Source organism: Drosophila virilis, chromosome 5, assembly GCF_030788295.1.
Source record: "Drosophila virilis strain 15010-1051.87 chromosome 5, Dvir_AGI_RSII-ME, whole genome shotgun sequence".
Lineage (NCBI taxonomy): Eukaryota > Metazoa > Arthropoda > Insecta > Diptera > Drosophilidae > Drosophila > Drosophila virilis.
The window spans coordinates 4,496,975-4,522,253 of record NC_091547.1 but is presented as its reverse complement, the minus strand read 5'-3'; the positions used below and the strand labels follow the sequence as shown (position 1 = coordinate 4,522,253).

Here is a 25,279-nt window from a genome sequence, read left to right as displayed (position 1 = left end):
ACGTGACGACGTGTAGTTTAAATAGTTAGCTCTAACAGCGTTTGGTATTATCATAACAGCGGCAAGTATGGGCACCCAAATCGCTTGGAGCAAATTTTAACATTTTGGGGTGACCACAGCCGTAAATGTATACCTGTTAGTGCTGGCTAACACAGTACTGTTAGTGTTGGATAAAAAACAATGGCAATGGAGTCAAATTTATTTTTGGTTTTCCTGTTGTCATTTTTTTTATATAAAAATGCAAAAGGTGTGTTAAATTATGTTTCCAAGTGTAATACAGTGTGTGTGCATCAGAAGCGGCTGCATTTAAACATAAGTGTGTGACTTAAATAGCGGCATATTGCCCTGAAAAATTGATACCTACGCGCTGCATATTTGTTTGTGTGTGTTTGGGTCACAATTTGTTTTCATATGCTACTGTTCTGAACAATTGCGCCGCGTACAAAGCCAAATGTGTGACAAAACTGCCGTTGAGTGCATAAAACAGCATAAAAATAATGCAAATACATAAAAATATGCGTTATATAAATGAATAAGAATGCTTATGTGGGCGAACGTAGCATAAAAGTGCATTTATAATCGACACACACATGCGTATTATTTGTGTATACACAAATGCCTATGTGTGTGTGCGTGCGTGTGTGTGTGTCGTGTTGAGTATTTCTAGCCAATTTGTGTGTATGTGTGACTGTTATTTTCCGTGTTGTTGTTCTTACAGCGGAAATCAGTGGACTTTTGCTAGATGAGCAACAGGATATGGACATGGAGCTACCGCCGAGCATTAATGGAAAGGAATTTCCAGCAATACCGCAAAACTCCTTACTAACGCATCCCAGGTAAGCAATAGAATCGTATGCACTTCCAATCCAATCAAAATAATGTAATAAGCCAAATGAAATTTCTCTAATCGGAACTATTGCTATCACCTAACTTCATTTTAACACCTAATCTTTACTACCTCCCACCCATTTAACACGCTGCACTCCTTAATAGAAGACATGTTAAGAGTAAGCGACGCATGAAAAGAAGGTAAAGCTGAGTGCATTAGCCCGCCTGTTTTCATAAACCCCACACATACACATACACACACACACACACTCACAATACATACACGCTAGTGCATATTATATGCTTGCATATTCGCTAATCTGATATTTTCGCATGCACAGATTAAAATGTTTTGCGTGCGAACCACCCTGTCTCGATCCCAATGAGCATGCACATACGTGCCAGAACGCTATACAGGTGAGTTAATAAGAGTCTGATATCTGAATATCCAATAATTTATTTCTTGCCGCAGTGCTGGAAATCTCGCACACGCGATGCCGTTGGCCAGGAGCAAGTGTCTCGCGGCTGCACCACGTCGCAGGATCAATTGCCACTGATTTGCAATCCGATTGGTTTAAATAAGCTCAGCGGACCCGCAAAACGCAACACGGCAAAATTCATAAATGTCGTTTGCTGTGCCAGCGATTTTTGCAATGACGGTGAATTTCCCGAGCTGCCACCGTTTGTCAGCGGCGATGTGGCAACGGTGATCACAGCCGATAGCAGCAATATAAGCAAAATGGCCGCCGCCATTTTGGGCCCATTTCTGGTCATCACGCTGATGGGCGCAGTGGCCGTTTGCTTTATGCGGCGCAGCCATCGTAAGCGTCTGGCGGCAACCCGAGTTAAACAGGATCCCGAATCATATTTGGTTAACGATGAATTGTTGCGCGCCACCAGCGCTGGGGATAGTACTCTACGCGAATACCTGCAACATTCGGTTACTTCCGGTTCGGGAAGCGGCTTGCCGCTGTTGGTACAACGGACGCTGGCCAAACAGGTGACGCTCATTGAATGTATTGGCCGTGGCAAGTACGGTGAGGTGTGGCGTGGTCACTGGCACGGCGAGAGCATTGCCGTCAAAATATTCTTCAGTCGTGACGAGGAGTCGTGGAAACGTGAAACTGAAATCTACAGGTTGGGCTTCGTTTGGATTTCTTGTTGCTTTCTATGCTAATCTCTTTCACACTTTCAGCACCGTGCTGCTGCGCCATGAGAACATACTTGGCTTTATTGGCTCCGACATGACCTCACGGAACTCGTGCACCCAGCTCTGGCTAATGACGCACTACTATCCACAGGGCTCGCTCTTTGATCATCTGAATCGGAATGCACTCAGCCATAATGATATGATTTGGATCTGTTTGTCAATTGCCAATGGATTGGTCCATCTACACACTGAAATCTTTGGCACTGAGGGCAAGCCCGCCATGGCACATCGGGATTTGAAGTCGAAGAACATATTGGTCACCGCAAATGGTACCTGTGTCATAGCTGATTTTGGTTTGGCGGTTACACACTCGCATGTGACGGGACAACTGGATTTGGGCCACAATCCCAAAGTGGGCACCAAGCGTTATATGGCACCCGAGGTCTTGGATGAGAGGTAAGCGCGCCAAGTGCACTTTTTATCAGCTGGTGTAACTCTTTATTTTTATTCCCGCCCAGCATTGACATGGAGTGCTTTGAGGCACTGCGACGCACTGATATCTACGCTTTTGGACTGGTGCTGTGGGAGGTTTGCCGGCGCACCATTTCGTGCGGCATTGCCGAGGAGTACAAGGTGCCCTTCTATGATGTGGTCCCCATGGATCCCAGCTTTGAGGATATGCGCAAAGTCGTCTGCATTGACAACTATCGACCATCCATACCCAATCGCTGGAGCTCAGATTCGGTAAGTATAAAACACCATATACCTTTAGCTATAAAGTTTTATTATATACCTGTTTGTAGCTACTGGCCGGCATGTCCAAGCTAATGAAGGAGTGCTGGCATCAGAATCCGAATGTGCGTTTGCCAGCGTTGCGCATTAAAAAGACTATACATAAATTAGCTTCCGTTGACGAGAAGATACGTTTAGACTTTGATGAAGTTTGCGTTTAGTAGCTTTTTAAGTGTAGAGTGTAAGTTAAGTTAATTATTAATTTTAGTAAGCGACATTAGTTAAGTTCATTTTGCTAGCAGCTAAGTTTTCATATATATATATATTGAAGTTTTATTTTATTTTCCCTTTCATTAGTCTGTAGATGCATTAATCGAGATTTAGTTTTGTGCCTTTCAAATTGCCTTAAATGTAAAATTCCACTTGACTAGAGATATCATCTATTTAAGTTTTATCAATCGCCTACATCAAGCTGCCTTCGTGTAGTAGGCAGCATTTTTATAATCTTTAATCATTTTCATTTCAAGTGCCATTACAATTAAGAATTGGTAAACAAAAAAAAAAAAACACAACATTTTTATACATTACATTTAAGCTCACTTTTTACACCTACACCTATTCACAAACACCCATGAACAGCCAGCTATCAGCTATATAGCTATATAGTTTCTTTTCTTATCAAGCTATGATAGAGTTATTGAGAATGTAAACAAATGGCGCCACACACACTCACGAAACATATTGTGCACCTAGCTAAGAGCATATGTATGTACATGAAAAGTTCCCAACTACATATAGATGATATATATTATATATATATATACAAACAATACTTTGTATACTGTACAAATGCGCGCTAAATAAGTTGTATATGTAGTTTACAAATGACGTTAAGATACTATCAAAAAATAAAATATACTCTAATTGTTAAGTAAGTCAAGTTTATCGAATAACTTTTTAAGATCGTTCAATGCTAAGAATTCATCTGAGAAGAATAAGTGAAAGGAAACTCAAAGATACTGAAAATTGGTATTCATAACAGAAACTTTATTTCCAAACAAAATATTTAACATTCATATGCTTCTAGCATAAGTTTATGAACTTTAGCAATTAGTTGAAAAGTATAATTAATATAAAAGATAGGGATCATTGTCCATTTGCCGTCAGCAGCCTGAACATCTCGTTGTTCTGCTCGTCGAGAAACAGCAGCTTGAAGATGTCATTAAAGAAATCCGGATAGTAATCACAGGCACGTTTGCAGTCGGGCGTCCAGTTAATCTCCAGCAGCTTTGACTGCATGCTGCGCTGCTCCACACCGTTGCCCGTCCAGGCCAGCATAACATCCGCCGCGTAGAGGGCGCGGGACTGAGCGCAGGACGCCAAGCCACAAGGCGGCGGCGCTTGGCTGGCGCACTGCAGCACCTCATACAGCATGGCGCAGATCTGTTGCTCCACAACGGCCCAGTCGTGTTTGGGATACTGCTGACGCCACATGTCCAAAAAATCATCGCATTGTATATGATGCAGCTGTGCCTGCTCCTGATAATTCATCACCGTATAATGCTTCTCGTAGTCATCAAAGTTGTCCAACGAGAAGGGCCGATTGGCGAAGCGCAGAAAGAACTTGCGATGCACATAGGCCTCCAGCGGCTTCACGCGCTTCACCAGCATCACATAGCGCACATCGAATTTGACCTGAGCATTCAGTTCGTCGCGATGAAACAGCACGGGTCGCTCGATATATTTTTGGGCTATTTTTGGTCCCGTTGCCGGCAAACGTACAATTTGTTTAATGTTATCCGTGATGTGGGTGTCGAGACCGCGTGCCAGGTTCCAGGGCTTAATAATCCAATGGTTATCCAAACGTTTGGCCGCACGCTGCTGATAATAGGCGACAAATTCGCGCAGTTCCGTGGACAAATTGTAGGTGGTGGGCAGCCACGTGGGATACGTGTCCAGCGTCTCGGCATTGTGATGCTCCTTTGCAGCACGACGACCGACAATACCCAGCAAATCCTTGATGGTGATGACGTACTCGAAGGGAAACTGATTGATGAACTTGTGTGGCGTATCGCGTGCGAATTCCGCGAAATTCTTATAGTGGCAGGTCAGCCAGAGCACATCCGCATCCTGTTCGTTGTCGACCAGCACAAATTCGGGAGCTGTGAGATGCTCGCGCAGCACATCATACTGGGCGTATACCTTCAAGGGATCACAGCGAGCGGGCGGCGCTTCGGCAACGGTGCTTTCCTCCTCCGGATATGTTTCTGGTATGTGGCCGCTGGAAAAGTAATCCGCACTCGGCTCCACCTGCAAAAAGCTCTCCCCACTCAAATCGGTCTCTTGCCAAGGCAACAGCAGGGCCGAACGTTGCGGCGCATCCTTTGACACATATTCGGCAAAGTCGCGCGTCACTGGCGCACCTTGTTCACAATCCCGAATGGGAAACAGCAGGCTGTATGTGGTCTGCGTGTTCAGGTAGAGCAAAGGCACTACCCGAAAATTGGGCTCATCCGAATGGTTGACTGCCGAACCAACTTCGTCCATGACATACCAAATGGGCATACGCTCCTCATCGGTTAATCCTTCGCTGGCAATGGAATAGGCATGACAATACCTCCACAGGCGCCTCAATATTTTGTCAATGCGCTGCTCATGCTCCAGATCGACGCCGGTGATGGCGGACAACCGATCCGCCAGCTGTGGATAGTGCTCCAACTGCTGACGCGCGCTGTTTAGCCGAAACGTCCAGGCGTGATCTATTAAATAAATGGCCTGCGGATCACTTGCCTTTATGCCCGCTTCGCGTGCTACCTCCAGGGCAAACGCTGGCTTGGCATTGTCATCATCAACACCCTCCTCCTGCTTCTCATCCTCGTCGTCGTCGTAGTCGATAAGCAATAATTGCAGAGCCTCGCCAGCATCAAAGTTGTCCGTGGTCAGTTTACGGTAGAGCGCCGGCCAGAAATGCACTGGCACCGCCGAAGATTCCAGCTGCGGCTTATGCAGCGCCACAAATTCATTGTATTTGTTAATTCCGTCCATGCTGCGTGCAAATTGCCCGGCTAGTTCACATGGTCGGTATATTTAGCATGGCCGCATTTAAGCACAACAAAAATATACCAGCTACCAACAAAATACTAAAGATCAGGACCATCAAATGCGAAATTTTGAATAGTTAACGATTTAAAAGGGCTATCGATAGGCACAAAGTAAATTAGAAATGAGAATTAACAGCAAAGCCTTAAGAAGAGCAATTCTTTAAATAGTAGTCACTCATCACTAGCTCAGCTAGTGGACAGTGCTGGTATTTTTTTCAATGTGACAGCATTTTGCTTGGCAAATTTAAAACCAACTATAAATCAAATACCAGGGCTGCGCAATGCCGAACAGCTGTTGCACAAGTCTGCTTTTTGGTGAGCACATATAAATAAATGACAACAATTTACAATTTCACCATTAGAAAAAATTACACATAAGCAGCGGCCGCACATACAATCAGCTGGCCAGCTTAGAACAAAAATTCATAGTCATCACAACTCGACACTAACCGCAGCAGTTTTTGATCAAAGGGTTACCTTCGTGTATGCTAGACTAAATTTTTGCAAATGCTGCACCGTCGCAGCTATATGCTAGTATTATTCTAAATAGTCCGTCTTTTGGCAAATTGTCAATATTAACAACAAAAAAAGAACCAAAAAGAACGAAAAAAAAAAACACACTAAATGAGCGGTACACTGGCATTGCCAAACCACGCTGAAGGCGCTACAGATGTTGTGCTAGAGGCTCAGACCATGGACGTAGAGGTAAGCGAAACGGCGAGGCAAAAGGATTTCGAACAGCTAAACAAGAAACATTGATTTTTAAGACAAAAGGTCAAACAATAAATTGTCAACGCTGAAATATGATACACATACAAACGTACATTTGTATGTATGTATGTGTGTGTGTGTGCGTGTGTGTTCCTAGCTAATTGCGCAGTTTCAGTGGGCGCGATCGCGGTGTCCGTTAGGTAATCCACGCCCATTTGGCAGCACTTCCGGGCCAGAGCAGGCGGAGCAGGAGTGAGACCAAGGCATGGAATTAAGTGGTTCGAGTATGTGTGACGTTTGTTTATATGTATGCGCATATTTGTGTGTGAGCATATGCACAACAAAGTAGTACAAACGAACGGGGCCTGAATTTACAGTTATATTTACACTACTACGAAATTATTCACTTGTTAAGGGTTTTATTCTCTCATATATTTGTGATCCTTATCAGCATGTTTATATATCGGTATGTTTCTAAGCAAATAAGTCTCGCTTGAAATACCCTGCATAGTTGTTATTGTCTCTTGTTACATGTATAGAATAGGGCTTTTTTTAATCGTAACTCGGGAATTTAATGCTTTTCAAGCATATCGGTAAAATCTTATCAACATTGAGACTACGACATCTCTCCGCAGGGGCTTATAACTGTAATCGTTCTTATTGGATTTGAACAAAATTGCCTTTTAGATTTTGGTTTAGTCAATTTGACATTAGTCAAATAATAATAATAAATAATTGAAAGCTTTGTATTTTTTACATTTGATTTTCATTTTATAATTATGTTTTATATGTAGTCAAATTTTCGTTTACACTTAAAAACTTTTATTTCAGGTTTCGAAAAATAACGGCTTCTTTCTGTGGCAATGGTTATATAACTGGACATCGACTTCACCAACAATGCTGCGGGCCGTTGAGAAGAAGATACTTTCATATCTGAAGCTGCCGTATCGGGGCTTCTTTGTGGACATTGGTCCGGCTGTGGGCGAGGCTGACAAAATCTGGACGCTCAGCATGAATACAGAGTCCAAGGAGGTGCCGCTGGTACTGCTGCATGGCCTCGGGGCTGGGGTGGCTCTGTGGGTAATGAATCTGGATGCCTTTGCCAAGGATCGTCCGGTCTATGCAATGGATGTGCTCGGCTTTGGCCGTAGCTCCAGGCCACAATTTGCCAAGGATGCGCTTGTGTGCGAGAAGCAGTTTGTCAAATCTGTCGAGGAATGGCGTCGCGAAATGAACATCAACGATATGATACTGTTGGGTCACTCCATGGGCGGTTTCATTGCCTCCAGCTATGCACTTAGCTATCCGGAGCGCGTTAGACACCTAATACTGGCCGATCCGTGGGGCTTTCCCGAGAAGCCCGCCGACTCGACGAACACCAAACAGATTCCATTGTGGGTGCGTGCAATCGCGCGTGTCTTAACTCCCCTGAATCCGCTGTGGGCGTTGCGTGCCGCTGGTCCATTTGGTCAGTGGGTGGTGCAGAAGACGCGACCGGATATAATGCGCAAATTCCAGCATACAATTGAGGAGGACATCAATCTGCTGCCCCAGTATATACACCAGTGCAATGCACAGCGGCCGAGCGGGGAGTCGGCTTTTCACAGCATGATGCAATCGTTTGGCTGGGCCAAGCATCCGATGATCCATCGCATCAAGGATGTGCGCAGTGATATACCAATCACATTCATCTATGGCTCACGTAGTTGGATTGATTCGTCGTCGGGCGAGAAAATCAAATCGCAGCGCGGCGTCAAAATGGTGGACATCAAAATTGTGACCGGCGCCGGACATCATGTGTACGCGGACAAACCGGACGTATTCAATCGCTACGTCAACGAGACCTGTGATATATACAAAGTCAGTAGTGGGAAGCTGGCATCGCCATCCATTCAGCTTATCCGGGAATCCACCGAATCAGATGAAGAGCATGAAGTGCCCATTTTGGGAACGACAGCCGAATCGATGGAAATCAATGCGGATGCCGATATTGTTCAAGGTATGACATCAACAGCAACAACTAATACGAGAACAGCAACATCTGGGACGTTGCCTGTGCCCAAAAATGAGCAATCCTCGGTTCCAGCTATTAATTTAGCCGATGTGAAACGGAAATGAGAGCAACGTTCTTGCCGGCTTAAATTATAAATTTAGCTCTACTAACTTTGTGTCTATTTTATTTGCGTTTTTGCCTAGTATTAAATGTTGTCTTATCTTAGTCTTTAGCTTGTTATTCCATTGTCATTCTATTATTTACACAATCATTTCCCTGTCCCATAATCGCAACGACTCTTGGTCAGCGTGATTCAATGCTTGAATCTATTAATTACGTGCTCGAGCTACGGTTGCGTTACAAAGTCCAAGTTTTATTATGTTCTTCAACTGTTTCTTGGTCGAGCTATGATAAATAATTGTTCTGGATACGTCATGTATTTAACAACAGCGCCCGAAAGTGCGCTATGGCCAACCAGCTCGATCCGATCCCAGTCCGTATCAGCTTTCCGGGCGCTGACGTCTGTCCAGCGCACGCGGAAGTCATCGACCTAACCCAGTGGCCTATAGAAAAAATTGATTTCATTTGACTTTCAGCTTAGCTAATCACAATTAATCATGCATTGAAATCAACAAAAGCGCAGAATTTTATTAAAATTAATTCAATTCTGCGCTCTCACTTATCTCTCTTATTCACCCACTCGCTCTTTTACTTCCGAGTGTACTCTCTTCTAGAAGAGAGTTCTCTTATGCACTTGCTTTTTCACTCTCACATGAGCACCGTCTCTCACCTACCACTAGCACCTTTCTATGCGATTTTCATAAATTCATATTATGGTTACAGATTTTGTTAGGAGTCTATCAGAAACTTAAGTGCCTTGTAGCGTAGTGTCAATTTTTCAGGCTTTTGCGCTATCAGCAAAGCTTATCTTAATATACGCAAGCATATATATACAAAAAAAAAAGCCCGAAACAATCAAATGTATTATACATAGACATTTACATATAGTGCATCAGATCGGTTTTCTTTATTGCTGTCGGTCATGCAATCCGAGCAAAAACAGTGTCTGGCTCTCGAAAAGTTTTCTCTCTCTTTATTGGAAAGCACAAATAATTCACAAACAAAGCAGTTGGCGAGCTTATCAGCGGCGAAAGTAAAAAACAAATATAATTGGCCGCCAGATAAGCAAAGGTCCATCGCATGACTAACAATATGGGGTCGCAGCCAAAACAAAAGACAGAATTATATGTAAACAAAATAGCGACAATTTTATAGACTACAATTATAATGTTGTAATTTAATTGTCAATTGCAAGAAGAGTCTTGCGATTTTCGAATTACAATAAAATGTTAGCATATTTTTGTATAATATAATAGGGTTAGCTTTTGGTTGACGCTCTATTTGGCATCGGCAAAGCCCACGCGATCGTTGCCCATGTCAAATTCGGTATAGTATTTGCCAATGAAGACATCGCCCAGAATCCAGAGTGGTCCGTTTGGTGGCGGTATGTCCATGCCCATAAATCCGGACAGACAGATGGTTTTGCCCATTTGAGCAACACGCAAAATATAATCCTTGCCCTCCAGCTCAAACGTTTTTCCGCCTAGCACAAACTTAATGACTGGCAAGTTGGGTATCATATCACAGGACACGATATACTGCAAGAGATATACTGGCTTGTATGTGTTACCTTATCATATATCTAGACAGCTCTTACCTGTCCGCCCACAATGGGTGTGCCACCGATAGCCTGATTGATAGAGGTAGCCTCAGCGACGGGCGCAGCAATCAGCGAGGTGCCAGTATCGGCAATTATCTGGCAGCCGCCCTTGCACAGCTCCAGATTATTAAGCTGAGCAGAGTCCATCTTGATTTGCCAATAACCCTTGCGTGTTACAGGCAAATAGGTGAAGTCGCCCGTATAATGATTGGGATCAGAACCGCCAAAGATGATTTCGCCACCCTCTGGCGCCTTGGGATCACGATTCAAGTAGAACGAAAATACCGGCTGGGAGATCAAACCCTGCTCGAACATGGAATAGAATGGAGGCTTGACACCATCCACAGATATCGAACTGTAGCCCAGTCCAAGAATACCATCGAATTTGGCAGCGACAAAGACCAGACCCGGTTCGCTCAGTGCCTCGGCAAAGGTTTGATCCTTAATGTCCAGGCCGGCAATGTTGACCGTGTCGCTGGACAAATAACCCGACAAACTGCCCGAGCCATAGTGTATGGCGAATTCGGTGCCGTTCTTGCTATACGATGACGACTTGCTGGCATCATACTTGTTGTGCATGAGGCACGCAATGTTGGTCAGGTGACATTTCTTCGATGGCACCCACAAATTGGACGAACCTGTATCGAAAACTACCTTGAAATTCTGTGGCGGCGAGCCAATCGATATGGGGCCATAGTACTGAGCATCCAGATAATTGGAGAGAGGTTCGGGTGAGACGCCGCCGGCGCCACCATACTTGATGCGCAATTGCTGCAGCTCGGTGCCGACATCAGCGAAATGCCGGCGCGCGGATTGGAATTTATTTAACGGCACACGCAACAGCTTCGGTTCCGCAGCGACGGCCCAGGCCAGGGCCAGGCACACGGCAAACAGCAGCAAAGACTTCTGCATGGCCACTGTAAGCGATTTAAATGTTTTAACTTGTTAAATACACTGTCGACTGTTGAAATTCAACTGTTTCTGTTGCAGTTAATCAAATATTGCGGTGCAGCGAAAATGATTCAGCAAACAATATGTGCTAAATTTGTCCAAAAAGACGTTTGACACTGCCAACCAGGGCTGGAACAGTACAAAAGTGAGTATGTTCATTTGACGAATCAGTTCTTTTTCAAAATATTTATCATTTTTTAAGTCTTGCAACTAAAGTTAAAAATTCAAACGGTACATAAATCACATTTTTTTTGTTCAAAAGGCTTGAAAGTTGTATATATTTCGCAAATAATTGTTAAAACTAATCTTAAATTATCCAAAAACCCATTATTTCTATTGGAAAGTGTGCATTGCAATATTTATGTATAACAAAAGGGATATCTTTACAAGTGAGCAAATAGTTTCCAACATTTATAATTTTGCTTTATAAATAAATATATACCATTTTTAAAATGCATTTCAATTGCTTAAATTACTCTATGGTTGAAATAACAGCATTTATACCCCTCTCTTAGTACTTGTAGCGATAGATGGCCACTCCGGCGACGCCAATTAGTATGGTACCCATCAAAAAGCCAAGTAGCTTTAACTAGAAGAAAATTAAAATATTTAGCGATTTAAAATATATGTAGTTTGTAATGGGGTAGTGTTTGCGACTAACTTTTGAGTTATCTACCAAGGGCGTCTTCTGTCTAATATTACTTTTCTGTTCCATTTTCTTAGCCTGGCCCAACATCTTCTGATACATTTCCTTTTCGTTGTGTTCGTCGCGACGTGCTTTGATAAACAGTCGGGCCAGATCTGATTGTACAGATCGGTTGTCTGGTTCCAACGTAGCCACTTTCTGCAACAGCTTAATGGCCCCCTGCGTATCATTCTTGCCCTCGAGCACCTGATAACGAGCGCCAGAGAGATTAAGTCTTGAATATGCCACGTGTTTAACTAGCACTCACTCTGCCCTTGCGGTATAAAGCCTTTGGATTATTTGGCTGACAACGCAATACATTCTCCACGGACTGTAATGCGGCATCATATGCTCCGACCTTAATTTGAGCCATTGCCAAATTGTTATAAACAATCAGTCGATCCTCCAAGAGGCTCTGCAGGTCACTGTTAGACAGCTGTTGGCAAAGATATATATATTATGCATATATAAGAAAGAATCTTAGTAGTCTATAGTTCAATACCTCTAGATCTTCTTTGCCGAACTCTGCATCTGGATCCCCATCACGACTATCCAAATAGTCAAGTGCACGCCTGTACAGATGGATGGCATTATTGTACTCTACACGCTTATAATAATAATTGGCGCGCTCTTTTTTTCTGGCGCTGCATTAAGGAACAATCATGATTAGTAAACATCTTAGCTTATCTTATATTCAGGTAGCTGGTAGATGTGAACGCACCCATATTTACGTAGAACATCAAACGACTTGAGGTCTGAGAAGTCTTCAAACTTAACATCCACTAGCTCTACTTGGTAAACCAGCTGGAAAATAGTTATTACACATGATGCACTTCGATGATGCACTTCGGTGGCTAAAACTGGGCACTTACATTAGCATTTGGTGGTACAATTATTTCAGGTGGGTTCTCGGTTTTCAGGCCAATGGTGCCGTAGCCAAAGCGTTGATCGACGTTGACCTGCGAAACTTCGCCCACATGCATCATTGGTAGTACCATGTCAATCCCTTGGACCACCTCGAAATCACCAACATGGCATTGGAAGCGCTCCTCCTTCTCGACAACGGTGCCATCCTCCAGTTTTCCGGTATAGGTAATGGTCACTAGATCACCGCGACTGGGACGCTTCGCGTTGGCTGGTGCCTTTTTGATGATGCGTTTTATAAGCTGCTTGTTACCCAAAATATCGCATTCGATATCGTCGTCCGACTCGTCCTCCTGTGTTGCGCCCTCAGCGTGACTGTCAATATTTGCAGATGGAACATCGGCTTCAGATGTTTCAAAGTCGCTAATTGCCGCTTGGGCTGCACGGATATCCTTGGTGTCATCGGCATTGGTTAGATCTTCAAAGGAGCTGCTGCTAGATTTTTCGACATCCATTTTAAACTGTCGGATGTGCGTGTAAAACGTTGAAACAGGGAACAAAGGGCAACAAATGGGCCGAAGCAATGCTCACCAACCAAATGTAGTGCAATTTAGTACTAAATGTGGATAGACGGTCCTTGGCAACAACTGTTCTCAAAGTTGTAAACTTACAAACGGTTCTCGCACCGTAACAATCCAACAATTTTAGAAACTAATAACTTTTTTTGGAACCAGTAATGTAAAATTCAGATTTGGAAATGATTACTTTCACAAGTTCGTTTGACATTTCACAGGGCTAGGGTTGCCAACATACAACACAGGACGGCCAAAGTGTTTTGTAATTGGTAGCATGCTGATAAAAAAAAAAAATTAAATTAAAATTGTTTAAAACTTAGTTGCCGGTAAACAAGCATTTACGCCCCTCTAGAATTCTGAGTGGTGGCAAAAATGTTAATTCCTTAGAACCAATAATACAAGTTTCTTAAATACTAAAAGTAATTGCCTGATATTTTTGGACAGTCTGGCAACGCTGATCAGCTGTTGCAGTTCGCTTTGTGTTTTGTATGCATACGTTTCATTAGTAATTAAATCTTTTGCGTCCCAAAAACAGCACTCAAATAATGGGTAAAAAAAATAAAAGTGGTTGTAAGAAAAGAGGTAAAATCCATAGGCACCGCCATAAGAAAGAAAAGCACCTATCCCCACGTAAAAGTCGTAGAGCCCTGCTAACACTTTCAGCAGCCCCAAGCACGTGCCAAAAAATTGCAGAGCCAGCGCTAGCTGAGCCCGCGCCAACTTGTTCTGCTGCGGCTAGCCAAATGGATGTGAGTATTGTTGCAGTTAAATGTTATATTTATATTTATGATTTCCGTGACGCGATTAATGGCGGGTCGTTCTGCTATTTTAGGGGGTGCTGCTGCAATTGCAAAAATTCGTTTTGCGCACGCGTCAGGCCCCCAAAATCCGAGAAAAAAAAAATTAGTGAAAAACTGTGCGAGTTCCAGAACAAATTTCCAGAAAATTGAATCATTGCGATTTTGTGCAAGCAGGAAAATTGGCCAAAAAGTGTAACTAAACCCACCAAAAATACCCAATTAATAACTTAAAAAAAAGTGATGGAACAAATCTGGCGTAATATTTGTGCACACTATGATGTGCCCGAGGATGTGACCAACACCTGGTATGCTCGCATTGAGCAGCATCTGAGCGATGATAGTCCCACGCGCGCCTATCATAACTGGCAGGAGATGATGCAGCGCAAGCACGACCATTTGACCGACTGTGCGCCCAGCATTGCACTGGCCGCGTTCTTTCAATATTATCATTTCGATGGCAATCGCAGCTGTGTGCAGGAGAATTGCGAGGTATTCGAGGAGTTTTGTCGCGATGCCATGATTGAGGATGTGAGTAGTCAACAACTGTTGATATATGATTTACGCAGCTTTTAAATGATAACAAACACAACATAGGAGCACGCCAAGTCGCTTGTGTGCAATCTGTTGGGGCGCAAGACGCCCGACAATGAGGTCACCTGGTCGCACGATGACGAGGCCAATTTGTTGCAGGATGTGGATCTGGTTGTACTTGCGTATGTATTTCACAAAATACCTTATTTGCACACTGTACCGACCTGTACCCACCCAATAGAGACATAAAGAGTGCATTGGGGTTGTGCGAGGCTTCGTCGTTTTGCTATATCGTATATATAATCCTTGTCAGGTCGTCTAATTGAGTCTTGTCTATCAGTTTGTCTGTATATAAGCTTCAAGAGCTCGTGTATCAGCAAAAGCTCGAAGCTTATCGATAACCGTTTCCGATATTGAAAATAATCGACTGTTAGCCGGCTTTTCAAAATATTTTCGGAATAACTTCTTCCACTCTTATTTATACCTAGAAATTTTCAAAACGAAAACGAAAAGGGAAGAATATATTCTTATATCTGTCGATATATATAGAAAAACTATTGAGTGTTTGTTCTGTAGCTGGGTACAGGGTATTGCCTGGTCGAGCAGCCTCGACTAGAGCACACTGAACAATAGTCTAATGTTGCTGTTCTGCCACGCCCAGTGCTCCGCCGGAAGAATACAAGCACTACACCCAGCTGCTGCGTCACGAGTACGCCAATCTGGATGATGAGAACTACAAAATGATGCGCGTCAAGGTGCTGGAGACATTGCTGCTCATACCAGCGATATATGCCACCCCTGAATACCATGAGAAGTACGAGGAGCTGGCACGTGCCAACATACGCAATGAGATTAGGGAGCTCAAGCAGTGAACGCTTGTCCAACCGATGGTCAAGGATCAACGATTCACAGTCAAAGTATCAAATTTGCAGCTTTTTATCTAATATATGTGTTGCCTTTTGTAACTAAATGTTGTCATCTGTGTTGTGTTTAAATAACAAAAAAAAAAAAAAAAAAAAAATATGATTGAGACACACGAAATCGATTAGATAAAGAAAATTCTCATCTAATTGATATAAATTATCTCAGCTGAAATGAAAAAGCGAAGCGCCAATCATAATGTAGTAGAATACATTTTCAACTCTTTTAAGTGTCTAGCCACAGAGGTATTTTAATCAAAATGCATTGTACTCAAAATTGTAACAGTTTTGATATATGATAATAATTGATATCCAATATGTAATTCAATAATAAATTTGGTGTATATAAAAACAAGCTGATAATCTGTAGTCTTACTCAAAGCACCTTAAAGTAAACTCTGTTAAATGAAATTCAAGCGCAGTAAGTATGAAAAGTAGCTAATTGTTTACTTTTCAATATGTCAAACAAAAACTTCAAATACAAAAATTAATACGCATATATTTCTCATCTGACATTAGTATCAAATTACCTACGACGCTAGTACCACAATGCCGCCCACTAAACCTCAATTCCAAAAGTTTAAAGATGATCAAATTAAGGTATGCAGCCAATTGAAACTTACGATCATTTGATTTTTAACTAAGTGTTACTTTCAGAAGCCGCTGAAGCGCTTGAATAACACAAACCCCAAGCCGAATAGAAATAGTTACGCACAGAAACTGGCAATTTTAATAAAACGCCGAGCATTTAATACACCATACAAGGGCGCATTAATTGCAGCCGGTTCCAAGCGAAAATTGGACTTTCAGCGCGGGAAAAGCCAACAAACCGAACAGCCTCTACCAAAACCAAAGTTTTATCGTAACAATCAGGTAAAGAAGAGCTCAATTATTCAATCGCAATATTCTCTAAAGAATTAAACAAAATGCAGGCGACGGGCTCAATGAAATTGGAGCAGCAGGAAGAGGATGCGGAGGAGGCGGAGATTATTGAAGAGATTGAGAGTAGCGATGAGGATGATTGCATCGTATTGGAACCGAATGTGGCTAAAATCAACATTGACGATGATTCAGAGGATGAGACAATATCCAAGGAGCCAGCAAGCAGCAATGCACTGAATGATGACAATCCGACATTCAGTCGCTTTGAGGTGGATAGGAAGCGAGATTTTCACTTGTGGGAAAGTTTTTCAAATAGCTCAAGCCATCCGGCCGTGTATCCCGTTAAGAGCGCCAGTTCAGCAACAAACAATGATACTTGCATTATAATTGATGATAGCTTTGATAATTTGAACAGAAATCATAGTCCTTTTCGCATTATTGATGATCGCCGAGATGCTGCGGTGGCCAGCGTAAAGAAGCCGCCGACGCTAAACCCAGAAAATACATTAGACGATAGTGTAATATTTGTTCAAGAAGACTTTATACCTCTGTCCAATGACAGATACGACGATGACAATGGCTCAAAGAGAAAACGAAATATGAAATCTAAGGAAGATGGTTCTAAGTTTAACAAAACGCCAAGGATGACCACACAGCGTATGAACGAGAGTCTCTTTACCACAACGGAACGTAAAAAACTGGCCGATTATAATAGCAACACATATAATCCAGGCATAGAAATGAACGGGCCCGTCTCCCATAAGCGACCCATCATCATCGATGGCAGCAATGTGGCCTTTGGGTGAGTCTCCCAGCTCTTGACTAAATATTCATTTTATATTGAATTCAATGTGCAGCCATGGTTGTTCCAATATATTCTCTGCGGAGGGCATCAAATATTGTGTGGAGTATTTCCAAAAAATGGGACACGATGTCAAGGCCGTAATACCATTGTTTCGTCGCAATCCCAACAAATCTTCCAATCCGGCGCTGCTCGATCAATTGCACAAGGAGGGCAAAATTGTGTTTACACCCTGTAAAAATCTGCCCAACCAACAGAGTATCAGCTACGATGATCGGTGCGTGATGAGCCTGACCCACGTCTGGATCATGTTCAATAATATATATTTGTTTTCAACGAATTATCTTTCAGCTTTATACTACAATTGGCGTATGAGCGCAATGCAGCGGTCGTTTCCAATGATAATTATCGAGATCTAATAACTGAAAATGTGGCATTCAAAAAGATAATTGAGAATCGAGTGATTGGCTATTCATGGTGCGATAATATACTAATACTACCCAAGGATCCCTATGGTAGATTTGGGCCACCGTTGGCTGAAATTTTACGTTGCTAGAGTTGAAAGAGTTTTTGTTTATCGTTAAATTTAGTGTATTATAATTTGTATCAAATTAAATATAAGATAGTACTTATACACTTGAAATGCATTAAACACATTAGATTCTCGGCGTAACTGAAACGACCATTGTTGTGGATATTGTGGCTGTGGGTGCTCCTGCTGCTGATGCTGCTGCTATGTCCACGGTGCCCTGATAATCCGGAGGCGGCTCATTCAAAGCTGCTGCCAGATTCGAATTGCTGCATCCCAAATCGGTAGCTATGGTCAGCGTGGAGGCGCCCATGTTGCCCGGCTGCTGCTTCGCACTATGGCTTATGTTAAGATCATCATAGCTGGGCGGCAGATCCATGCCTTTGGGCAAGATGGTCATGTCGTTATCAGCTTGAATGCAAACGCTGTTGTTGTCCAGGGTTGTGCTGTTGTTGGCGACGCTTATTTCCATCTCGCGGCGTGCTGTTGGCGGCAAGGTAAATAGGTTTAAACAAGAACATAATCTATTTCCAAGCTTATCAATATGGTAAATACACATTTTCCTCATTAACTTATCTTATCTGTTGTGTCCGTTTAGTTCAAAACGCGGTTTATCGACTTGTGCTAAAAAGAAAAGCTGGTCACTCTGTTATCGATAATTCTGCGCTTTTGCGCTCTTATCGCGCTGCATACGCGCCTTGAACAGCTGAGAGTCAGTTTAGTTGCGCGCTGCCCACACAGCGGCAACAGTTTTAAAGCTGCCTTTCGCGTTTTTAGTGTAAGTGCTAGCAACAGTCACTAACAAACAGCCACATGTGTTGCAACTAATACACACTAATACACACACGCACAGCTTGTAAGTGAAACGATTTGGCCAAGAAGTTTGGCAAAAATATAAACTTCGATTCACTTCGGTCATTTATGTAATGGACAAACAATTGCTGACGTTGTTCGGTCAATAAATGGTGAAAGTGGCTTTTGGGGCAAATACGCATGTAAATGTGAGTTAATGCAGCTGCAACAGGTTTTGGGTCAATCAGCTTAAGTTAATCAATTAACTTGATGAATATTAACAAAGTGCAAAGTGTATGATAAATGGTTTTTCGTTTTGGCAATACAATTATGAGTGAAAGTTCGTCGCAAAGGCTTAAAGGCTTAGTGTAAAACATTTGGCGTTGCTTAAAAAGTTAAGTCCAACTGAAACGAAGTTCAAATCAAAATGAAAACAAAGTTCATGCCTAAAATGCTGGTCCGTTCAAGCTGCTCGCTCAGTCCAAAGGTTCTTTCGCCATGCCGAACTAGTTCTTTGGCCATGCTGAACTTGTTCTTGAGCTTGGCGCAGGTGAAGGGTTAACACTAAAACGAAATGACAACCTGTTGACTTAACGGTTCATTGCGCACAGGGCGCGCTGCCAGCCACAATTAAAGACAATCAGTTTAATCTTTGCAGCCGAACTGTGCTGTACCCGTGCCTTCCGAACCTGCCATAGATGCTGCGACGCGTGCTGGGCTATGGCGTCCTGGGCGCTGGCCTCGTCAGCACCGGTTTGAGCCTGCATACAAACGACTATGAGATCAACTCGCTGGGCATTGTGCGGCTGACGCGTTCGGCCTGTGCCGTGGTCGACGTGGCGCTCACCTACAAGCGGGAGCTGTACTACAAGGAGTGGGATAAGACGACGCCCGAGTACAAGGCCGAGAAGAGTCGCGTGCACAAAATCGCTGCCGAGAAGCTGCTGCAGCTGATCTGCACCAATAGGGGCGTCTATATCAAGGTGGGTCAGCATATCGGCGCTCTGGAGTACCTCTTGCCCAAGGAGTTTGTGCAGACAATGAAAGTGTTGCACTCGGATGCGCCACAGAATCCCATCGAGGATCTGTATAAGGTAATCAGGCAGGACTTGAAACGCAATCCGGAGGATATATTCGATAGCTTCGAGCGTGAGCCACTGGGCACCGCCTCATTGGCGCAGGTGCACAAGGCGCGTCTAAAGACGGGCGAAATTGTGGCGGTCAAGGTGCAACATCCCTATGTCAAGGGCAACTCGCGTGTGGACATGAAGACCATGGAAATGGCTGTCAAAGTGCTGGCGCGCATATTTCCCGACTTCAAGATACAATGGCTGGTCGAGGAGTCCAAAAAGGTGAGTTGCCAATGAAATCTATCGATTTATCGATTTAAAAAATTCATTTCGTTACAGAATCTGCCCATTGAGCTGGACTTTCTCAATGAGGGCCACAATGCCGAAAAGGTAGCCGAGCACTTCAAGAAGTACAGCTGGTTGCGTGTGCCCAAAATCTATTGGGAGCTGAGCACATCACGTGTGCTGGTCATGGAGTATCTGGAGGGCGGGCATGTGACCGATTTGAAATACATCAAGGATCACAAAATTGATAGCTTTGAGGTCGCCAGCCGAATTGGTCAACTCTACTCGGAGATGATCTTCTCCACGGGCTTTGTGCACAGCGATCCACATCCGGGCAATATACTTGTGCGTCAGACGCCCAAAAATAATTTGGAAATAATACTGCTCGATCACGGACTCTATGCCAATCTGAGCGACAAGTTTCGCTATGAATACTCCAAGCTCTGGCTGAGCATACTGAACGTCGATCGCAAGTTGATGCGCCAGCACAGCGAGCAGCTGGGCATCAAGGGTGATCTGTACGGTTTGTTTGTGTGCATGGTGACGGGTCGACCCTGGGACACGCTCATGCAGGGCATTACCAAAGTCAAATATTCCAAAGAAGAGGTGAGCTGCGCACTCAATTAAACAAAATCCAGTAATATTCGAATACTCATACGTTTGTCTTTTGCAGAAGAATACGCTGCAGAACAACACATCACTGGTGCTGCCCCACATTTCGGATGTGCTGGAGCAGGTGGATCGGCAAATGTTGCTCATACTGAAGACAAACGATCTGATACGCGGCATTGAGGCGACGCTGCGCACACAGAATCGCATGACCGCCTTCTGGGTGATGTCCAAGTTCTGTGTGCAATCCTCATATGCGGAACAGCGTGCCCAACAGACGGTGGCTGCCAAACGCTGGCATTTGCAGCTGCGCGAACGCTGGGAGCTGTTCAAGCTGAATATCTACTACCTCTATTTGGGATTGATTAACTTTGGCTTCCTCACCGCGCTCAAGCAGGTGCTCTAGTCGGCTGCAGTTGTTCGTCCCGGTATTGAATTAAAGTACAAATTAAAGGGCAATCACATTTACCTCGTTCTCTCTGCAGGGCCAGCCTGCGTGCGTTCTCCTGACGCTTGCGCTGCATGGAACTCTTTTTGCGTTTGTTTTCGAAAGAGAGAGACAGAATACACAATTAGCTGTTGGAGCATAGGTTGGCCAAACTGTTAGGATTAAGTTACCATTATGATTGCAAATGGCATCAGGATGACAAACAGAAATAGGAGCACTATATAGAAGGCATAGCCCGAATAGAAGTACACATAGCTCGGCGACGGTGTGTAAACGGGCACATACGGCGCGTCGCCATATTCCGGATACGCTGCAGTGGTGCTGGTGGTGCTACCCGACGAATACGAGCTGCTCACAATGCTTGTTGTTGCATTCAATGCTGCTGCAGCGGTTGATGCTGTTATTGTTGCGGTCGCCATTTGTATCGGACTTGATTTCGGTTATAAAAATAGTTTTGCACAAGTCTCGTTTCACTCAAAGTGTCCGTTCGAACTGAATTGAACTGAAGTCGCCGAAAATAAATTGATGGGCCCCGGCGACCAGTCATCATGGGTCAGGCACGGCTCACATATTTGCTTTGTAATCATTAGCTGATAAAGTTGACAAAACCAGTGCCTAGCCTGGGCTTAAGTTCGGTGTGCTTTTCTCTGCCATGCATGCCATATCTCGTGGTTCGGGGCGGGGGCCACAACTTTATCTAATGAGGCACTATGATAAATGTGTGCAAATGTCACACAAACTGCGTGAATGTGTATCTATATATATATATATATACTATATCTGTATAAATATGTATGTAATTGCCTGTATCGTATTGTTTTTATGATTTATGGCAAGTTTTCCATTGTCAAGACGTTTGTTTCGCCTTTTTTTTTAAGGGTAGTCATATTAGCTTTAGGGATGGGCTTCCGGTTATGAGAAACGCGCACGCATAGGCACGGGCTTAGTTTTAATATGGAAATTTGTTCTTAAATTTATGTTAATCATAAATTTTGTTAGTAATTAACCAATTTTAAGGCAATTGCTAGAGTAATTCATATTTTTAAGTAAATTACTCGTAAGAATTTAAATTACTTGATAAATTAGGGCTACAATTTTTCGAGTAATTGTATCTTAACCATGTAATTACTTGAAGAAATGACTGTAATTACACGTAATTGTCATGAGTCGATGTAATTACTTGAGTAATTGTAAAAAGTAATGTAATTGTGCATTCACAATTAAATTTACTCAAATAATTGTGACTTGCCAGTGTAATTACTTAAGTAATTGTGGCTGACAAGTTTAATTACTTGAGTAATTGTGCCCTCACAATAAATATACCTAAGTAAAAATTGTTAATTGAACACAAAATGTCCAATTACTTAAGTAATTAAGCGCACAATGTTTAATTACTTGGGTAATTAGCACAGCTAAGCTGTCAATTTTCCTAATCCCAGTGATATACCCTTTAAAGTCAACTCATTTGAATTGAAGCTCGCACAAAAGCACGAGACATGCCCATCTCTAACCGTGTTGTCGGAGTGCAAGAAACTAGTGTAAATATTTGCCGATTATGTTTGCTCACCTTGTTCGATTTGCGTTGCCTCCTTCAGTCGTTTCAGCAGGTAAAAGCGATAGGCAATCAAAATGATCTATAATTCAATGTCAAGCCTTACATTAAAATAATTGTCTTATTAATAATAATATTAATAACAATCACTTACGCGTATGATGAAGAGACAAAAGCATATTACGGCTAGGGTAATCAGTAAATCTTCCGCTGCCACGCCCATTTTAATGCAACTTTATCTATATATGTAATTTAGATTTTCTTTGTTTACAGATCCAAAGGAAACGTAATTTCGTTGAATTGCGTGGAAATCAAAAGAATTTGAGCAGTAGGATGATTCACAGTAAGCCCTGGCGCATGTTCAACGATAAGATATGAAAATCTGCTACCAGTTGCTGGCATTTGATTATATTTTAATACATTTGCCGCGATTCTACAACACAAATCGATTAAATCTTCCGTCGCTTTTGGCGACGATATGAGGACAACTCCAATTGGCTGGCGGATTGCGAATGGATTTCACAGGCTGTGCGTGCTAATATGCTTATTAATATTATTAACCAATTGTATACACTATCCAAGGGTTATCTCAATTTCGTCATGCAATATGCGACGCCAAACAGGAGTCATCTGCCAGTCCATAAAGTTGGCCCAAATTCAGGTAAGTATAAACTTGATCATGATTTAGGTAAGAGTTCTTATAGCGTAGCTCTACTGTCTGTCTGTCTGGGTCTCTGCCAACTAATCTCTCAGCTTAAGGGTTTCTTGTTGTTTTTGTCAAAGGCAGCCGGATCGGTCGACTATATCACATAGATAAGAACGATCCTTAATTAAGTTCTTGCCTTAAACTTGCTTTGAATCAACATTGGATTGGTCGGCATCGGTCGAAACTTTTGAATATTGAGTTTTTCTATGGAAAACTTTGCCGTTTTTCAAGATATTGATATTTGTATATAGATATTGCCAGATATTGTTATCAAACTTATCAAATCGGACTTCTACATCAGATTATACCCAAGCCAATAGCTATGCCAAACATTTTAGGGTATTTAGCCTTCGGCTTAGTTAGATGTTCCTAATGTTTGTTTATCAAACAATTACCAGTATTCTACATCTGCCGCACAGCTGCCAAATGCCTGGCAAGTGTATCAAGTTTTCGACTTGTCGCAGTTAAACGATGCGTTTTTTTTTATACCCTGAATCCATTAAAAATGGGTATAAGGGTATATTGTATTTGTGCAACATCCAAATGTATGTAACAGGCAGAATGAAGCATTTCCGACCTCATAAAGTATATATTCCTGATCAGCATCAATAGACGACTCGACCTAGCCATGTCCGTCTCTCCGTATGTATGAACGCAAGGATCTCAGAACCTATAAGAGCTAGAGACTTTTATATGTAGATGCTCCTAGTTCCCGCGCAGATCGAGTTTGTTTCCGATAATCGATAACTTACTCCGTTTCCAAGCAATCGATAAAAATCGATATCGATATCCCTTTTAATTTTGGTAAATAATAAGATATGCATTTGATGTTGGCAGAAGAGGGTTCAGGGTATCCCCTAGTCGGGAGCTCCCGACTAGAACCTCTTACTTGTTTTCTCTTGTTTTTTAGATTTTTTTTTTTTTCTGCTTGTGCTGCTTCTGCTTTTTGTGGCATTGCGTTATCGCTCGTTTTTTTGCTCTCGTTCGCGCTGCCACTTCAATAAGCAAATTGCAATTTTTGCTGGCCCGCTTGGGTTATCGCTGTGCAAACCCGCCAACTGGCGAGACGTGCTGTCTGTTTGCCACGCAACCCGCCCCCTTTCACACACACCTGCCTGCCCCCACCACCTGGCAGAATCGCAAATGCGTAGCCAAGCGCCAGTTGCAGTCGTTAACCGTTAATTAAAGTGAATGGCCGCTTGGCTTTTTGGCTGGCATGCACCTTGACCCGGCCCGCACAAAGACACACCCACACACACACACGCACACACACATTCATGACTATCGCTCTTTTGTGCATTGCGCTGTGAGATTTTTGCCGAGTGGCTGCTCATTTGCATAACGCGCGGCTCGAACATAAATTATGGCTGAGCCGGTTCGCACCTGAGCGAAATTCCTTTTGTTGTTTTTATTGCATCACACACACACTATGTCAAGCTGTCTGTGTGCGTTTGTCTGTGTGTCTGCGCATCTCTTCTGGCTTGTGGTCTTTCTTTGTGTCTAGCATTAAGACAATTCGCTTTACACATAAACTTTCTTGTTCATCCTTTCGAAATTAACAAATTTTTGCAATTGTAAAACAAAAATCTTTTTAAAAATGCCCTCTTCTATAGCTTAAACTTTAATAGATTTGTTCAAATTTAAATGCTTTTGATGGGAGTTACAATTTTTATCCTCAGGATTAATTTTGCAGCTAACAGCTAAACATACCACATACCATATATTTTAATATAAATAATAAAATTCCCTTACTTCAATTACAAAAAAAAATATTTTCAATCTCGAAATTTAATTCCTAAACGATCCAAAGTCCAAACCCCGGTTCGGTTTCTGATTAAGTGCTAAATTTTAAAGACAGTTTGCTTTGAGTTTTCAAACATATATATTCTGATTTGAAATCAATAAAACGAATAAAAAGCACCAGACACAAGAAAGTTTCTCCGATTCAATACAACAATTCGAATTACTCACATTAATTATTTAATTATTTATATATATATATAGATAAATATATATACGTTTGTATATATGCATGACTAACAT

The 25,279-nt window shown here is 42.6% G+C and overlaps 8 protein-coding genes across 19 annotated transcripts; 4 read left to right on the top strand and 4 right to left on the bottom strand.

Annotated features, from left to right (window-relative positions):
* The first annotated feature begins 127 nt into the window (after positions 1–127).
* sax (type I BMP receptor saxophone) lies at positions 128–3,322 on the top strand. Of its 4 annotated transcripts, none has more exons than XM_015174105.3 (8): positions 128–247; positions 719–836; positions 994–1,029; positions 1,170–1,245; positions 1,301–1,965; positions 2,024–2,434; positions 2,497–2,722; positions 2,782–3,322. In XM_015174105.3, the coding sequence occupies exons 1-8, from the start codon at positions 181–183 to the stop codon at positions 2,929–2,931; spliced, it is 1,749 nt and encodes a 582-aa protein (XP_015029591.1). In that variant the 5' UTR covers positions 128–180; the 3' UTR covers positions 2,932–3,322. The 4 variants fall into 4 exon arrangements, with proteins under 4 accessions (XP_015029591.1, XP_002048796.2, XP_070066093.1 ...); XM_070209992.1 differs by having other exon boundaries at positions 152–316; XM_002048760.4 differs by lacking the exon at positions 994–1,029 and having other exon boundaries at positions 129–247.
* Positions 3,323–3,736: 414 nt separating this feature from the next.
* Positions 3,737–5,863, bottom strand: TTLL12 (Tubulin tyrosine ligase-like 12). The gene has a single exon (XM_002048761.4). The coding sequence runs from the start codon at positions 5,753–5,755 to the stop codon at positions 3,857–3,859; it is 1,899 nt and encodes a 632-aa protein (XP_002048797.1). The 5' UTR covers positions 5,756–5,863; the 3' UTR covers positions 3,737–3,856.
* Positions 5,864–6,078: 215 nt separating this feature from the next.
* puml (pummelig) lies at positions 6,079–8,740 on the top strand. 2 transcript variants are annotated; one of them, XM_032435874.1, is made up of 2 exons: positions 6,079–6,126; positions 7,354–8,740. In XM_032435874.1, exon 2 carries the CDS (start codon positions 7,420–7,422, stop codon positions 8,638–8,640), a length of 1,221 nt encoding a protein of 406 aa, XP_032291765.1. In that variant the 5' UTR covers positions 6,079–6,126; positions 7,354–7,419; the 3' UTR covers positions 8,641–8,740. The 2 variants fall into 2 exon arrangements, with proteins under 2 accessions (XP_032291765.1, XP_002048798.1); XM_002048762.4 differs by lacking the exon at positions 6,079–6,126 and adding an exon at positions 6,153–6,516.
* A 1,042-nt stretch (positions 8,741–9,782) lies between these two features.
* Positions 9,783–11,257, bottom strand: cathD (cathepsin D). Its single transcript, XM_002048763.4, has 2 exons — positions 10,233–11,257; positions 9,783–10,173 (listed from the first exon to the last, which is right to left on the bottom strand). Exons 1-2 carry the CDS (start codon positions 11,145–11,147, stop codon positions 9,913–9,915), a joined length of 1,176 nt encoding a protein of 391 aa, XP_002048799.1. The 5' UTR covers positions 11,148–11,257; the 3' UTR covers positions 9,783–9,912.
* A 311-nt stretch (positions 11,258–11,568) lies between these two features.
* zda (peptidyl-prolyl cis-trans isomerase zonda) lies at positions 11,569–13,509 on the bottom strand. Of its 2 annotated transcripts, none has more exons than XM_032435876.2 (7): positions 13,331–13,509; positions 12,744–13,256; positions 12,593–12,675; positions 12,374–12,515; positions 12,140–12,307; positions 11,848–12,078; positions 11,569–11,775 (listed from the first exon to the last, which is right to left on the bottom strand). In XM_032435876.2, the coding sequence occupies exons 2-7, from the start codon at positions 13,248–13,250 to the stop codon at positions 11,698–11,700; spliced, it is 1,209 nt and encodes a 402-aa protein (XP_032291767.1). In that variant the 5' UTR covers positions 13,251–13,256; positions 13,331–13,509; the 3' UTR covers positions 11,569–11,697. The 2 variants fall into 2 exon arrangements, with proteins under 2 accessions (XP_032291767.1, XP_002048800.1); XM_002048764.4 differs by having other exon boundaries at positions 13,327–13,508.
* Positions 13,510–13,750: 241 nt separating this feature from the next.
* On the top strand, positions 13,751–17,888 carry LOC6626985 (endoribonuclease rege-1). 3 transcript variants are annotated; one of them, XM_015174106.3, is made up of 6 exons: positions 13,769–14,059; positions 16,081–16,161; positions 16,222–16,434; positions 16,494–17,245; positions 17,301–17,522; positions 17,597–17,888. In XM_015174106.3, the coding sequence occupies exons 1-6, from the start codon at positions 13,856–13,858 to the stop codon at positions 17,799–17,801; spliced, it is 1,677 nt and encodes a 558-aa protein (XP_015029592.1). In that variant the 5' UTR covers positions 13,769–13,855; the 3' UTR covers positions 17,802–17,888. The 3 variants fall into 3 exon arrangements, with proteins under 3 accessions (XP_032291763.1, XP_015029592.1, XP_015029593.1); XM_015174107.3 differs by having other exon boundaries at positions 13,770–14,059; positions 16,219–16,434; XM_032435872.2 differs by lacking the exons at positions 16,081–16,161; positions 16,222–16,434; positions 16,494–17,245; positions 17,301–17,522; positions 17,597–17,888 and adding exons at positions 14,143–14,638; positions 14,705–14,823; positions 15,303–16,058 and having other exon boundaries at positions 13,751–14,059.
* LOC6626986 (uncharacterized) lies at positions 17,813–23,042 on the bottom strand. 2 transcript variants are annotated; one of them, XM_015174070.3, is made up of 3 exons: positions 22,685–23,042; positions 22,546–22,612; positions 17,813–18,257 (listed from the first exon to the last, which is right to left on the bottom strand). In XM_015174070.3, the coding sequence occupies exons 1-3, from the start codon at positions 22,751–22,753 to the stop codon at positions 17,902–17,904; spliced, it is 492 nt and encodes a 163-aa protein (XP_015029556.1). In that variant the 5' UTR covers positions 22,754–23,042; the 3' UTR covers positions 17,813–17,901. The 2 variants fall into 2 exon arrangements, with proteins under 2 accessions (XP_015029556.1, XP_002048803.1); XM_002048767.4 differs by lacking the exons at positions 22,546–22,612; positions 22,685–23,042 and adding exons at positions 21,000–21,060; positions 21,149–21,397.
* On the top strand, positions 18,467–22,319 carry Adck1 (aarF domain containing kinase 1). 4 transcript variants are annotated; one of them, XM_015174108.3, is made up of 5 exons: positions 18,477–18,630; positions 19,225–19,918; positions 19,976–20,527; positions 20,595–20,958; positions 21,016–22,319. In XM_015174108.3, the coding sequence occupies exons 2-4, from the start codon at positions 19,265–19,267 to the stop codon at positions 20,934–20,936; spliced, it is 1,548 nt and encodes a 515-aa protein (XP_015029594.1). In that variant the 5' UTR covers positions 18,477–18,630; positions 19,225–19,264; the 3' UTR covers positions 20,937–20,958; positions 21,016–22,319. The 4 variants fall into 4 exon arrangements, with proteins under 4 accessions (XP_002048804.1, XP_015029594.1, XP_032291764.1 ...); XM_002048768.4 differs by lacking the exon at positions 21,016–22,319 and having other exon boundaries at positions 18,467–18,552; positions 20,595–20,994; XM_032435873.2 differs by lacking the exon at positions 21,016–22,319 and having other exon boundaries at positions 20,595–20,994.
* Positions 23,043–25,279: the final 2,237 nt, after the last annotated feature.

Excerpts from the sequence above, each read along its gene's own strand:
- sax (XM_070209992.1), top strand. The coding sequence starts at position 181 with ATGGCAATGGAGTCAAATTTATTTTTGGTTTTCCTGTTGTCATTTTTT. Across the intron at positions 837-993 it reads TCCTTACTAACGCATCCCAG|AAGACATGTTAAGAGTAAGC; the intron begins GTAAGCAATAGA and ends ACTCCTTAATAG. Across the intron at positions 2,435-2,496 it reads CCCGAGGTCTTGGATGAGAG|CATTGACATGGAGTGCTTTG; the intron begins GTAAGCGCGCCA and ends ATTCCCGCCCAG.
- TTLL12 (XM_002048761.4), bottom strand. The coding sequence starts at position 5,755 with ATGGACGGAATTAACAAATACAATGAATTTGTGGCGCTGCATAAGCCG.
- puml (XM_002048762.4), top strand. The coding sequence starts at position 6,436 with ATGAGCGGTACACTGGCATTGCCAAACCACGCTGAAGGCGCTACAGAT. Across the intron at positions 6,517-7,353 it reads CTCAGACCATGGACGTAGAG|GTTTCGAAAAATAACGGCTT; the intron begins GTAAGCGAAACG and ends CTTTTATTTCAG.
- cathD (XM_002048763.4), bottom strand. The coding sequence starts at position 11,147 with ATGCAGAAGTCTTTGCTGCTGTTTGCCGTGTGCCTGGCCCTGGCCTGG. Across the intron at positions 10,174-10,232 it reads CACCCATTGTGGGCGGACAG|TATATCGTGTCCTGTGATAT; the intron begins GTAAGAGCTGTC and ends TATCTCTTGCAG.
- zda (XM_032435876.2), bottom strand. The coding sequence starts at position 13,250 with ATGGATGTCGAAAAATCTAGCAGCAGCTCCTTTGAAGATCTAACCAAT. Across the intron at positions 12,676-12,743 it reads TTGTACCACCAAATGCTAAT|CTGGTTTACCAAGTAGAGCT; the intron begins GTAAGTGCCCAG and ends ACTATTTTCCAG. Across the intron at positions 11,776-11,847 it reads CCTTGGTAGATAACTCAAAA|TTAAAGCTACTTGGCTTTTT; the intron begins GTTAGTCGCAAA and ends ATTTTCTTCTAG.
- LOC6626985 (XM_015174107.3), top strand. The coding sequence starts at position 13,856 with ATGGGTAAAAAAAATAAAAGTGGTTGTAAGAAAAGAGGTAAAATCCAT. Across the intron at positions 16,435-16,493 it reads AGTTTTATCGTAACAATCAG|GCGACGGGCTCAATGAAATT; the intron begins GTAAAGAAGAGC and ends AACAAAATGCAG. Across the intron at positions 17,246-17,300 it reads GGCAGCAATGTGGCCTTTGG|CCATGGTTGTTCCAATATAT; the intron begins GTGAGTCTCCCA and ends TTCAATGTGCAG.
- Adck1 (XM_015174108.3), top strand. The coding sequence starts at position 19,265 with ATGCTGCGACGCGTGCTGGGCTATGGCGTCCTGGGCGCTGGCCTCGTC. Across the intron at positions 19,919-19,975 it reads TGGTCGAGGAGTCCAAAAAG|AATCTGCCCATTGAGCTGGA; the intron begins GTGAGTTGCCAA and ends ATTTCGTTACAG. Across the intron at positions 20,528-20,594 it reads TCAAATATTCCAAAGAAGAG|AAGAATACGCTGCAGAACAA; the intron begins GTGAGCTGCGCA and ends TGTCTTTTGCAG.
- LOC6626986 (XM_002048767.4), bottom strand. The coding sequence starts at position 21,397 with ATGGCGACCGCAACAATAACAGCATCAACCGCTGCAGCAGCATTGAAT. Across the intron at positions 21,061-21,148 it reads TGCCATTTGCAATCATAATG|AGTTCCATGCAGCGCAAGCG; the intron begins GTAACTTAATCC and ends AAACGCAAAAAG. Across the intron at positions 18,258-20,999 it reads GGCCCTGCAGAGAGAACGAG|CACGCCGCGAGATGGAAATA; the intron begins GTAAATGTGATT and ends TGCCGCCAACAG.